The sequence below is a fragment of the Arachis duranensis genome, chromosome 1, assembly GCF_000817695.3.
Source record: "Arachis duranensis cultivar V14167 chromosome 1, aradu.V14167.gnm2.J7QH, whole genome shotgun sequence".
In the NCBI taxonomy this organism is placed as follows: domain Eukaryota; kingdom Viridiplantae; phylum Streptophyta; class Magnoliopsida; order Fabales; family Fabaceae; genus Arachis; species Arachis duranensis.
The window spans coordinates 62611354-62623729 of record NC_029772.3 but is presented as its reverse complement, the minus strand read 5'-3'; the positions used below and the strand labels follow the sequence as shown (position 1 = coordinate 62623729).

Below are 12376 nucleotides of genomic sequence, written 5' to 3'. Positions count from 1 at the left end.
GAATAATAAATTATTTTGATGTGGTGTCATTGCTTTAATTTTCTGAATGCATGAATAAATAGTGCATATTTGAAATTTTAGGATGTTGGATCTTAAAAGAATGAAGAAAAAGCAAAAGTATTATTGATGATCTGAAGAATCCAAAATTTGATTTTTGAAGCAAGAAAAAGCAGCAAAAGAAGAAAAAAGCTTCGAAAAAAATGGTAAAAATAAAAGAAAAAGAAAGAAAAAGCCATTAGCTCTTTAAACCAAAAGGCAAGAGCAAAAAGCTAGTAACCCTTTAAACCAAATGGCAAGGGTAAAAGGATCCAAGTCTTTGAGCATCAGTGGTTAGAAGGGCCTAAAGGAAATAAAATCTTGGCCTAAGCGGCTCAACTAAGCTGTCTTTAACCATGTGCTTGTGGCGTGAAAGTGTCAAGCAAAAAAGTCTTGAGACTGAGCGGTTAAAGTCGTGATCCAAAGCAAAAAGAATGTGCTTAAGAACTCTAGACACCTCTATCTGGGGATTCTAGCAAAGCGAAATCACAATTCGAAAGGGTTCACCCAGGTAAAGTGTCTGTGGCATTTATGTATCCGGTGGTAATACTAGAAAACAAATTGTTTAGGGTCACGGCCAATACTCTAAAAGCTATGTTCAAGAATCAAAAAGAGCTGAACTAAGAGAGTCAATATTATCATCTGGATTCTAAGTTCCTAAGGATGCCAGCCATTTTGAGTTTCAATGGATAGTGAGATGCCAAAACTATTCAGAAGCAAAAAGCTATTAAGTTCTACTCATCCAATTGAAACTGAGCTTTATTGGAAACTCTGAGATTTACTGCATCCTATTCTTCTTTTCATCCTATTTTATTTTTAGTTGCTTGGGGACAAGCAACAATTTAAGTTCGGTGTTGTGATGAGCGGAAATTTTATACGCTTTTTGGCATAGTTTTTATATAGTTTTTAGTATGTTTTGTTTAGTTTTTATAGATTTTAGTGTTAAATTCACTTTTTTGGATTTTACTTTGATTTTGTGTGTTTTTGTTTAATTTCAGGTATTTTCTGGCTGAAACTAAGGAGCTGGAGCAAAAGTATGATTCATAGAGAGAGCAAGCGCTGCAGATGTTGTCCGGATCTGACCTCATTTCACTCGAAAGAGCTTTTTTGGAGCTACAGAAGTCCAAATGGAGCATTCTCAACAGCTTTGAAAAGCTGACTTCCAGAGCTTTCTAGAAATGTTTAATAATTCATACTTTGTTTCAGATTAGAAGGCCCAAAATTGGCGTCCAATGCCAGCCTCCTGCTCCATTCCAGGCGTCCAGCACCCAAGGAGCAGAGCCCAGCATCCAAACACTCAGAGAGGACCCCCTAGCCACTGTTCAACGCCCTAGAGGCCTCCTAGCACATGGATCTCATCAAAGCTCAGGCCAAACACTCACCAAGTGGGCACCAGAAGTGGATTTTAGCACTAAAAAGATTATTTTACCCTTACTAGTCATTTGTTTAGTATTTAATGGATCGGATTTATGTTATTCAGACCTTTTTATAGACATTAAATATTTTACCATTGTATTTTCTTTCAATATTATTTTCTAAACCTCCTAGGTTGAGGGGTGGAGCCCTGCTGAGTCCTATGAATTAATAAAAGTATTAATGTTTTTTCTTCAATCAGTGTTTGATTTATTTCTAAGATGTATACTCATTCTCCAATATGGAGAATAAGATGACCAGTGACAATCAGTTCTGTTCATCATACCAGGACCGCGTGCCTGACAACCACCCGTGTCTACTTGGGTTCGTGTGAATACGTAACTGGAAAGCACGAACCGCCAGCTTGATTATACATCTTTCAAATGGCTAATCCACGACTTCGTTGGAAACTTCTCGAGACACCAGTTCATCCAATTTCTGGGGAGATTAGAGTCTATGTGGTATAGGCTAGAACCCAAAGAAGCAGCATTCTCTGATCTGGAAGATTCGATCTTGTCTGTGGTGTTTTGCGTAGGATCACCAAGAGAATGAACTGCTAGAGCTTCACCCTCTATCAGATTGGATGACCACAACCCATGACATTGATCACATACAGCCTTCCATAGAAGAAATCACTAACAAGAAAAGAGGACAGTAATACCAGAGTTAATTCAGAAAGACAAAGCAACTCCAATCCTTAATCATATTCCTATTACTACTTCCCTTTAATTTACAAAGTATTTTATTTATTCCTTTCTAGTCAACTCAGCTCAGATGTCACAAATACAAATTATGAATAACTCTTCTATCTGCCTGACTAAGACCTGCAAGATAACCATAGCTTGCTTCAAACCACAATTCTCGTGGGATCGACCCTGACTCGCTCAGGTATTACTTGGATGATCCAGTGAACTTGCTAGTACAATTGTACGAAAGTGTGGAGATTCGTTCACCAGTGACATAAGGAAAAAAGAGAGTGGAAATGCTTGCCAAACAATTCATGAATTGAATTTGGTAACGATACAAAACGAAAGCAACAGACTACCAAATACACTTCACAAATTGGAATCTAATTAACACAAAATTTTTTAAAAAATTCGGTAGCATTCCGACGGTAAATTGGACGTTCCCGAATTAAAACAATAAAAAAACAAACCCACGTGAATTCAAGATAACTCAAATAAGCATGAAGCACAATAATTTCATATGAATTAGACAGTAGCAAGCAAAATTAGCAACTAGCAGCAATTTACAATTTTTAACACCATAAGAGCATTATCATCAACCAATCAAAACAAGGCATGAATTCATCCATCTGGACAACATAAACAGCAAAAATGAAAACCTAATTCCACTATCCAAATTCAAATTATCTAACCACTTAATCCACTAAGCATGCATTTTCAACTAATCTAACTAACAAAATTAAACTAACTAATTAAACTAAATTAACAAAACTTGAAACAGGGGAAAAAATGAAACCTAGGAAGAAAGAAGTCGAAACTGAAATGGCACTGAACAAGGGAGATGGAAGTGAAAGCAGAAATAGTGCCAGGCCTGAGGCAGCTACTGGTGGCGCACGGTGGGGGTGAAATGGAAAAGAAGAAAAAAAAGAAAGGGAAGAAGTAGGTGGTTGCTAGAGGAGATCGGTGGAAAGAGGATGGCCGTGGCGGTAATGTTGGGTGTGGTGATAGGGATGAGAGGGGAAAAGGGAGAAGAGAAAGAAAGAAGAGGAGAGAAAGAGGGAAGAGGGTTGGTCGACGGTAGTAGTTCGCCGGTGGTGATGGTTGGACGGTGGTATATGATGATGGTTGGTCTCAATGGTGGATTGGGTGGTACTGGGAGAAACAGAGAGACGTTAGAGGAGAGGAATGAAAGGGGACGTGAATAGGGCTAGGGTTCTTCGCGTCAGGGTTAATGATTTCGAACCCACGCGTACGCGTGATTTACATGTAAGCGTGGTAGGGGAAATAGGTATTGACACGTACGCGTCTGGCATACGTAGGTGTAGCAAGGGAAAAGTGAAGAAAATGCATACGTGGGATCCAACACGCTATGCAGCCAAACCTCCCTGTCTTGAGGTTTTGCATACACGTGATAGTAGCCGCGTACGCGACTGGGAAAAATAAATTGGGTCACGCGTACGCGTGACAAGGTGCTCTGTTTTTCAAAAAAATTTTTCAACTCCTTGCACCAAACCAAGTATTCCAAACATTCAAACATTCATCTAAACACTATCAAACCTTATTTAACACCCTAGACCACCAAATGAACTCAACTAATTAAACTTCTTTACCAATTTATACAAAAGAGAAAAATGAAAAGAGTTTACCATAGTGGGGTGTCTCCCACCTAGCACTTTTATTTATTGTCCTTAAGTTGGACAATTAGTGGGGTCCTTGCTATGGTGGCTTATGCTTGGACTCCTCCTTAAATCCCCACCAATGCTTGCATATCCAATGTCCACCGGGATCTCAAACTAGGCGCACTAAGCTCTCAAGAAAATTTAAACAAGTGACAAGGCCCCAAGATTGATAATGGTTGATATGTATTCCGGGGTTCCAAACCTTGTTTGTCAAGACCCATTTCTCTTGATCTTCATGCTTCCATTCGGGTGACGAGGTTGATGAATTCTCATTCAATCACCAAGGCTCTCCTCTAGATCCTTTCAATTGAGTACTACACAAATCTTTACACTTGAACTTTGATGACTTAACTATAATGAACCTTGACTCGTGGTACCAACCACTAACCATCTCTTTCTTACTTTCCACCCCACAAAGAGTTCTAAGTTGACCATCTACTTCAAGCAAACCATATTCAAGCGGAATAAGAAAGCTTAGAGATAAGATATTTACCCACTTGAATGATGTAATGGGTGATGGTGACATAGGAAGGGATGTTTCAATCGTTCTTGCAAATCCTACTCCCTTGTGCTCTTCCTTGATTACTTCCACCTCTTGACAAGCATCTTCCATGTCCACTTCTTGATAAGGTTCTTCACATTCAATCACTTCATCACCAACCTCTTTTAACTCCTCTCCATCATTCATGTCACAATTCAGAGTTAATGTGAAATCTATCTCAATATCAACCTCAATTTCAACAGAAGAGGACTCCTCAAAATCAAAAGGGTTATGCATTGGTGTGGAATTATAATCAGGATGTGGATTTATTGCTTGTTCAACTTCTCCCAAGTCTTCATTCAGCATATGCTTTGGAGGTTGCACACCCTCCTCAACATCACTCTTAAGCTCAACGGAAGAAGGTTCAACAAGTTCATCGAGGTGATTAGTTAGTGTAGACAAGAACTCATCAATGATTAAATTAAATTCTTGCTCAACCTCTCCTAATTCTTCAACCGCTCCTTCTGGCTCAATTATCTCAACTTTCTCCTCTTGATGTAATTCTTGCTTCAACTCCTCTTCTTTACCTTGAAGCTCCAAATTCACTTCCTCAATATGCTCTTTGGTTGATCCTCCACATTCGTCAATGGGAGTGTCTTGATTGTATGAGCATAGGTGGGAGGCTGTGCGGTTAACAGCTTCAGTTATGGTGGCTGATGAGCAGATATTTTACATGCTTTTTGGCATCATTTTCATATAGTTTTCATTATATTTTGTTTAAGTTTTATTATGTTTTCATAGGTTCTAGTTCAAAATTCACATTTTCGGATTCTACTTTGAGTTTGTGTGTTTTATGTTAATTTCAGGTATTTTCTGGCTAAAATTGAGGTGCTTTAACAAAAGTCTGATTCAAAGACAGAGAAAGGACTGCAGATGCTATCAGGATCTGACCTCTGTGCACTCAAATGAGCTTTTATTGAGTTACAGATACCCAAATGGCACCCTCTCAACAGCTATAGAAAGCTAACATCCAGGTCTTTCCAAAAATATATAATAGTCTATACTTTTTTTTGGAAACAAAGGCCCAAAGCTGGCGTTCAACGCCAGTCACCAGCCCCATTCCTGGTGTCCAGCGCCCACAAGGGAGCAACAGGCATCCAATGCCCAAAAGGGGGTCCCAAGCCAGCATTCAACGTCCCTAAGGAGTATTAGCACATGGAGACAACCTTATCTCAACCCAAACACTCACCAAGTGGGCCAGAAAGTGGATTTTCACACTACAAGGCTAGTTTATCTTATTTCTATAATTCTTAATTAGTAGATTAGTATATATAGACAAGAATTCACCCTTGTTAAGGACTCTTGCCCACTTTTATGTTTTTTATTGTATTTTTCTGTCAGCATGAGTCACTAACCTCCTAAGGTTAAGGTTAGGAACTCTACTGAGTTTCATGGATCAATAATATTACTATTCTAGTTCAATATGTCTAATTTTATTCTCGTATGCATTCTCGTTCTTCATCTAATGAATTGAGGGTGACTCGTGACAATCACCTTTGTTCTACATGGGTTCTGTGCAAATCCTAACCCGGATAGAGTTGAACCAAAGCTAGAGATTACATTGTGGATTCCAATAGAGTACCTGGGAAACTTTAGATACGTGACAAGAAATCCTATTGACCGTGAGTAAGTGAGGTCTCTATGGCACTAAGGCTAGAGTCTGAGAAGTAACGTTCCCTGATCCGGAAGATTTGCCTTGTTTGTGGCACATTGAGTAGGATCATGAAAGGGAGTAGATTGCTTAGAGCTTCATCTTCTGCTACAGTGAGAAACCTAAAGGTGGCTTGATGAGAGGACATGAGCCACTTGTAACATAGTGGATTGCTGTACTAGAGGAGGTTAACTTAATGAGAGGATATGAGTTAATCACTTACGGCTGCCATTGAAGGAATCAGAAAGTTATTGAAGTGGACAGTAAGAAAAGTTAATCCGGAAAGACAAAGCATATCCGAAGCCTCAACCATTCTCCTATCATAGATTTCATACCTATCTAGTAATGTTTTATTTATTTATTTTGTTTTATGCATTTTCTGGGACAAACTATAATTTCTATCTACCTAACTAAGATCTGCAAGGTAACCATTGCTTGATCAAACTAACAATCTCCGTAGGATCGACCCTCACTCACCTGAGGTATTACTTGGACAACCCGGTATACTTGCCAGTCTATCTGTGCAAAATGTACAGAGCCAGTTTTGTGCACCAGTGGCCAACTTGGTTTCTAACCCCTTTGGCTCCTTTTGATCCTCTTCTTCTTGCTTTTAAAGATGAGAATAGAGATCTTTTTGTTCTTGCAGTAGGGGTTTGAGCAATTCATCCAATGAAGGCGGTGGTGGAAAAGAGGGTTCATTGTTTGGAGGAGAGGTGCCATAGTTGGAAGGAGGTTCATATTGGTGAGAGTCTTAAGGTTGTGTATATAGGATTAGTCATTCTTGTGAGTAGTGGTGTTGATGTTGGATTAACGGTGGCTCTAAGTATGGTTCATATGCTTGTTGGTATGGTGGGTATATGTTAAGATCATATGGAGGTGATGGTGGTATGGGGCTTGTGAGTAAGGTTGTTAAAAGCTACATTGAGGAAGGAGGTTATAGGTATATGGTGGTTGTGGTTGACAACCACAATGAGGTTCACCACATCTATTAGGTTGGTATGCATTAGGAGTTGGATTGTACCCATAAGGAACCGGAGGAGGTTGTTGCCAAGAAGGTTGTCTATATGCTTGAGGCTCTTCCCACCTTTGATTTCGAAATCCTTGATGCAAACTCTCATTGAAACTTCCGTTTCTTACAACATAGTTTGAACCAAACTCATAGCCAAAATGGTGAGAATTCATAGTAAAAAGGGAAAAAAAACAAAAGCTACTAAGAAAAAGAAGGAAAACGAGCTCTTAAACCAAAACTAGTAAGCAAGCAAAAAGCAACTATTCACAATATTCACATATTAACAATAAGCAATACCAAACACACATTGCAACTCCCCTGCAACGGCGCCAAAAAGTTGAAAGAAGGTTATCGTCGGTCTAGAATTTTCACAATATAATTACGTTGAAGTATAGATCCAAAGCAACAAACAACCCTCAATCAAAGTTTAATTTTGGTTGTCACAAGTTCAACCTAATAAAAATAACCGAGAGTATTACTTCCGGGTCGTTCTTCCTAGGAATTACAATCGAGTGTCAATTATTGGTTATGAGATTCATGATAAACCCCATTTATAGGGTTTATCTTGCATGGATTTTTGTGGATTTATTAATGATCTTCCACATTTATTCACATAAAAATGTATGATTTTGTGTTCCTTTCCGAACTTTGCTTTAGAGATGGAAACATGCTTCTTTCACACTAATTTAGACACATTTTAACCCCCTCTATTACCACTCGATGCCGTGATCCGTTTGTTAAGTGATTTCAGAACTTACAGGGCAAAGATGGCCTAGAAGGAGGGAAGGAAGCATGCATAAAAGGAAGGAGCATGAAAAAAATAGAGCTTTGGAGTTTAAGCTGTGGCGCGTACGAGTACCTTGCGTGTACGCGTGGATGTGTGCTACAAGATCAGCACGTAGAAGCCAAATGCTTGAGTCGGCACATTTACACGGCTAAGCCAAATCCTCAGGGACGCGCACGCACGCATGACGACCGTGCCTGGATTGCGATGCTCCAGGGACGTGTACGCATACTGTGCGCGTACGCGCCGATGCCGCATGTGATTTTTAAAAAAGAAAACATGACCAGCGATTTGGGAGCAGTTACAAGCCTTGTCTGGTGCAAATTCCTGGCGGGAAGAGCATAAGAAGACCTAAGGAATAGAGGATTAGGATTCATTCACTCATTTTTACATTTTCTAGATATTTTCTCCTAGTTAGTTACACTTTGGAAGAGAGAGAAACTCTAACCTCTCTCTAGAACTCTATAATCTCCATCTCAATTTCTCTTAGCATTCTTGGTGAGATCCAAGGCTAATTTATTGTTCTTTTGGTTCAAAGTTGTAGATCTACTATTTTCTTCTCAATTAATGCTCTTTTGATTCATTCATTCTAGATCTTAAATTTGTGACTTTGCTATTTGGATTCTGATCAATGAAGTGATGAATTTCATTCAATTGTTTGGTTGTTGATGCTTGTCTTGAGTTAACTAGTTTGGATTCAAATCCTTTTTCTTAATTTCCTAATGTTTCTTACTATTTCTCACCAATTGTCTGAGGAAATGCCAACCCTAGTTATGGAGTAGATTCCTCTTACTTGGCTTAGGGGTTGAGTTGTTGGAGATACTTGAATAGTCAACATCAATTGTTAATCTTCAATTGAGAATTGCTAATTGACTTGTGTGTTACTCAATCTTGACTCCTTTGAGGTTAGGATAGGACTTGTGATTCAAGTTAATTATCTTCACTAAATCTTCCTCCAAGCTTAGGAGTTGACTAAGTGAAGCAATGATTAATTGTTGGTACAATTGATGGAATCTATAGTGATGGAACTTCCAATGCTCACCCTTAGCCAAGGCTTCTACCATAATTGATTGTTGTTCATTTTGTTAGCTCGAATTCTTACACCAACTCTCAAAACCACAAAGAACTTCCTAATCAATGATGTACATTATAAGGCAATTCCTAGGGAAGACGACTCGGTACACATACTCTCGGTTATAGATTGTAGAATTGTTTGTATGAAATTTGCGTGTCGGTTAGACTATACTCACGATTGGATTTATTGATGCCTTCTATACCGACATAACAAAGTTCTAACATCAAATGGCGCCGTTGTCGGGGAATTGCTTATGTGTGCCATGTTATTGATTAGTGTGAATATGTTGACATGTACATACGTGCATTTTCTCTTGATTGTTTGTTTGTTTTATTGATAGTTAGAATTAGTCTTTGTCTATTTCAATTGTTGTCATGAGCTCTACATTCCCTTCCTTGTATGACGCGTTCACTACCGGATCCGAGCTTAGTCCCATTTGCTCCGAAAATTGAAAGAACTTTACTTCACATCAGGCAAGCTCGGAGGTGGTTAGCCTTTGAGGAAGGTGAAAAGGTTTTTACCAATTCACCAACCGTATCCGAGGTCAATTCTGAATCGTCATTCAAAGAAGGCACTATATACTCTTCCGTTGATACTACTAATAGTTCTTCTCTTGATCTAGGTGCCGACACTATGGCCGCTCCAAGGAGAGTCACTCTCAAGGAAGTGGGTGCACCGGACTTTGTTCTCCAACCTCTTCATGTGCTTCACCCCAACTTGAATGCAAACTTTGAGTTAAAGACCGCACAAGACCCTATTAGACATCTCAAGGAATTTCACGGTGTGTGCTCAACAACTAGGCAGAAAGGATCCGACAAGGTTGCTATATGGTTGTTTGCCTTCCCATTCTCTCTTGAAGGAAGAGCCAAGGAGTGGTTTGACACTTTGCCTAGTGAGGTTGTTTCCAATTGGGACTTGCTTAGGAGGAAGTTTCTAGATAAATTCTTACCTGTGAAAATGACGGACAAGCTAAGAAAAGAGATATCATGCATTGTCCAAGGTGATACAGAAACTCTATACGAGTATTGGGAATGATTTTGCAAACTTCTAGACTCATGTTCCAACCACATGATTGATACTCAAGTTCTGCTTAGCTATGTGTCTCAAGGAATGAGACCACAAGACAAGACTCTATTAGATGCTTTAAGCAATGGTTCCTTGTCAAAGTATAAGACGGCGGAGGAGGCATGGCAACTCATTACTGACTTGGCCGAGTCCACTCAACATGCTAGACGGAGGACCTACCATCCAAAGACCGTAAATGAAGTATCTTCTAGTAGTGAGACCGCGCCCTTGCCAAATTCTTAGGCGAGATGACAATCATTCTTAAGCAACTCCAACTTGGCCAACAACAACCTCAACATCAATATCAACCACAACCTCAATCTCAACCAAGTCAACAATTGGTGGCCCAACGTGTGTGTGGGATTTGCTCTTGTTACTCACATTACACGAATGAGTGCCCCAACTTCCAAGAAGATAATACCCTAGCGGCTACCTACAATTTCTATGACCGCCCGAGTCAAGGTCCTTACTAACAAGGCGGCAACTTCAACCAAGGGTATCCCCAATAAGGAGGCAATTCTAATCAAGGGGTAGCAATTATAACCAAGGATGGAGAGATAATGGCAACTAAGGGTGGCGTGACAATTACCAACAAAGAGGAAGAGACAATGGGGGCAACCAAAGATGGAACAACAATAATTCACAAAACCGATACTCACAAAACCAACCATATCTTCAACAAAACCAAGGAAGAAACTACCAAACCTACCAACCACCACATCAAAGACAACCACCTCAACCCAACCAATCACAAGCCCCTCAAATCACCTATCCTTCCACCCCCTCCAACCAATATGATACACTTCGTTCCATTCTCTAAGGACAAAGAGAACTTCAAAACACACTTACCTCTAGTCTCACCGGCCTTACATCCACTCTTCAAGCCCTTGTAGCCTGTTTGGAACAGCCCTCTACCCCCACTCCTCAAGCCTCAAGTTCTAGCGTCATTCCCTCTCAACCTCTACCCAACCCCAAAGGTGGCATCAATGCCATTACCTTGAGGTCTGGAACCAAATTGCAAGAGAGGAGGCCGAAGGCACCAAGCCCTATAATAGTTGCTTAAGATGAGGAGGGAATCAAGATAGAAGAAGTTGAAGAGGAAGATGAGGCACAAGAGATAGTTGAAGATGAAGCCCCTCAACCAAGAAGTGAAACCTCCAAAGATGAGAGAATTGTGAAAGAAGAACTTGCTCAACCAATCCCATTTCCTACAGTAGCAAGGAAGGCTAAGAAGCGTATAGAACTTGACCGCAAGATGGTAGAAATGTTCAAGAAAGTTGAGTTAACTATCCCTCTCTTTGATGCCATCCACCAAGTACCTAAATATGCTAACTTTCTTAAGGACTTGTGTATGAACAAAGATAGAATTCATGAGCCAGAAACAATCCCATTGGGGAGTTCTATTTCGGCTTTGATGGGAGCATTACTGGAAAAATGTGGTGATCCGGGCCCGTGCATGGTTACTTGTACCATAGATGGTGTTCAATTCATTGATTGTATCTGTGATCTTGGTGCATGTGTTAGTATTATGTCTCTTTTCGTTTATCATATATTGAAGCTACCACCATTGAAGCGGTCGGCGGCTAGGTTTGTCTTAGAGGATAAAAGCATAATAACCGTGACGGGTATTGCGGAAGATGTGATGGTAAACATAAAGGGTTTGATATTCCCCATTAATTTTCATATCATTGAGATACCACCAAGTGAATCCGAAAGGACATCATCCATCCTACTTGGGAGGCCATTCTTGAGGACCTCTAAATTCAAATTGGATGTCTATTCGGGAACATATTCATTTGTGATTGACGGGAGAGTCGTAAGTTTTAGCCTAGATGAAGCAATGAGGCACCCACCGAAAAATCACTCTATATTCTGGTGTGACTTAATTGACAACGTTGTGGCTGAGGTGCATTATGCAAAGCTAGATGAGAAGCATATGATTGAAGAATCAAGTGAAGAAAACATCCCACCCCAACCAGAAGCTCAAGTGTCAAATCAAGAGCAAAATATTAAATTGAAGCCACTACCGTCCCACCTAAAGCACTTCTACCTTAATGAAGCCCACAAGTTCTCAGTGATTATTGCAAGGGAATTCACTCCTCAACAAGATGAAAGGTTGCTCCATGTTTTGAGGAAGAACGAAAGGGCCATAGGTTAGAGTTTGGCAGATCTAGTGGGCATAAGCCCCCAAGTGTGTGAGCACCGGATATTCCTAGAGGAAGGAGCCAGACCCGTTCGACAACCTCAAAGAAGACTAAATCCTACAATTTTGGAGGTTGTGAAAAAAGAAGTCACCCAATTACTAGAAGCAGACATCATTTACCCCATATCGGATAGTGAATGGGTAAGTCCCATCCAAGTTGTGCCAAAGAAGTCCGGGGTGACCACCATCAAGGAGGATAACGGGGAGCTCATAGCTACACAGGTGCAAAATTCA

The 12376-nt window shown here is 40.1% G+C and overlaps 1 protein-coding gene across 1 annotated transcript; it reads left to right on the top strand.

The window, feature by feature from the left end:
* Nucleotides 1–9942: 9942 nt before the first annotated feature.
* Nucleotides 9943–12097, top strand: LOC107489549 (uncharacterized). Its single transcript, XM_016110300.1, has 2 exons — nucleotides 9943–10131; nucleotides 11021–12097. Exons 1-2 carry the CDS (start codon nucleotides 9943–9945, stop codon nucleotides 12095–12097), a joined length of 1266 nt encoding a protein of 421 aa, XP_015965786.1.
* The last annotated feature ends 279 nt before the right edge of the window (nucleotides 12098–12376 follow it).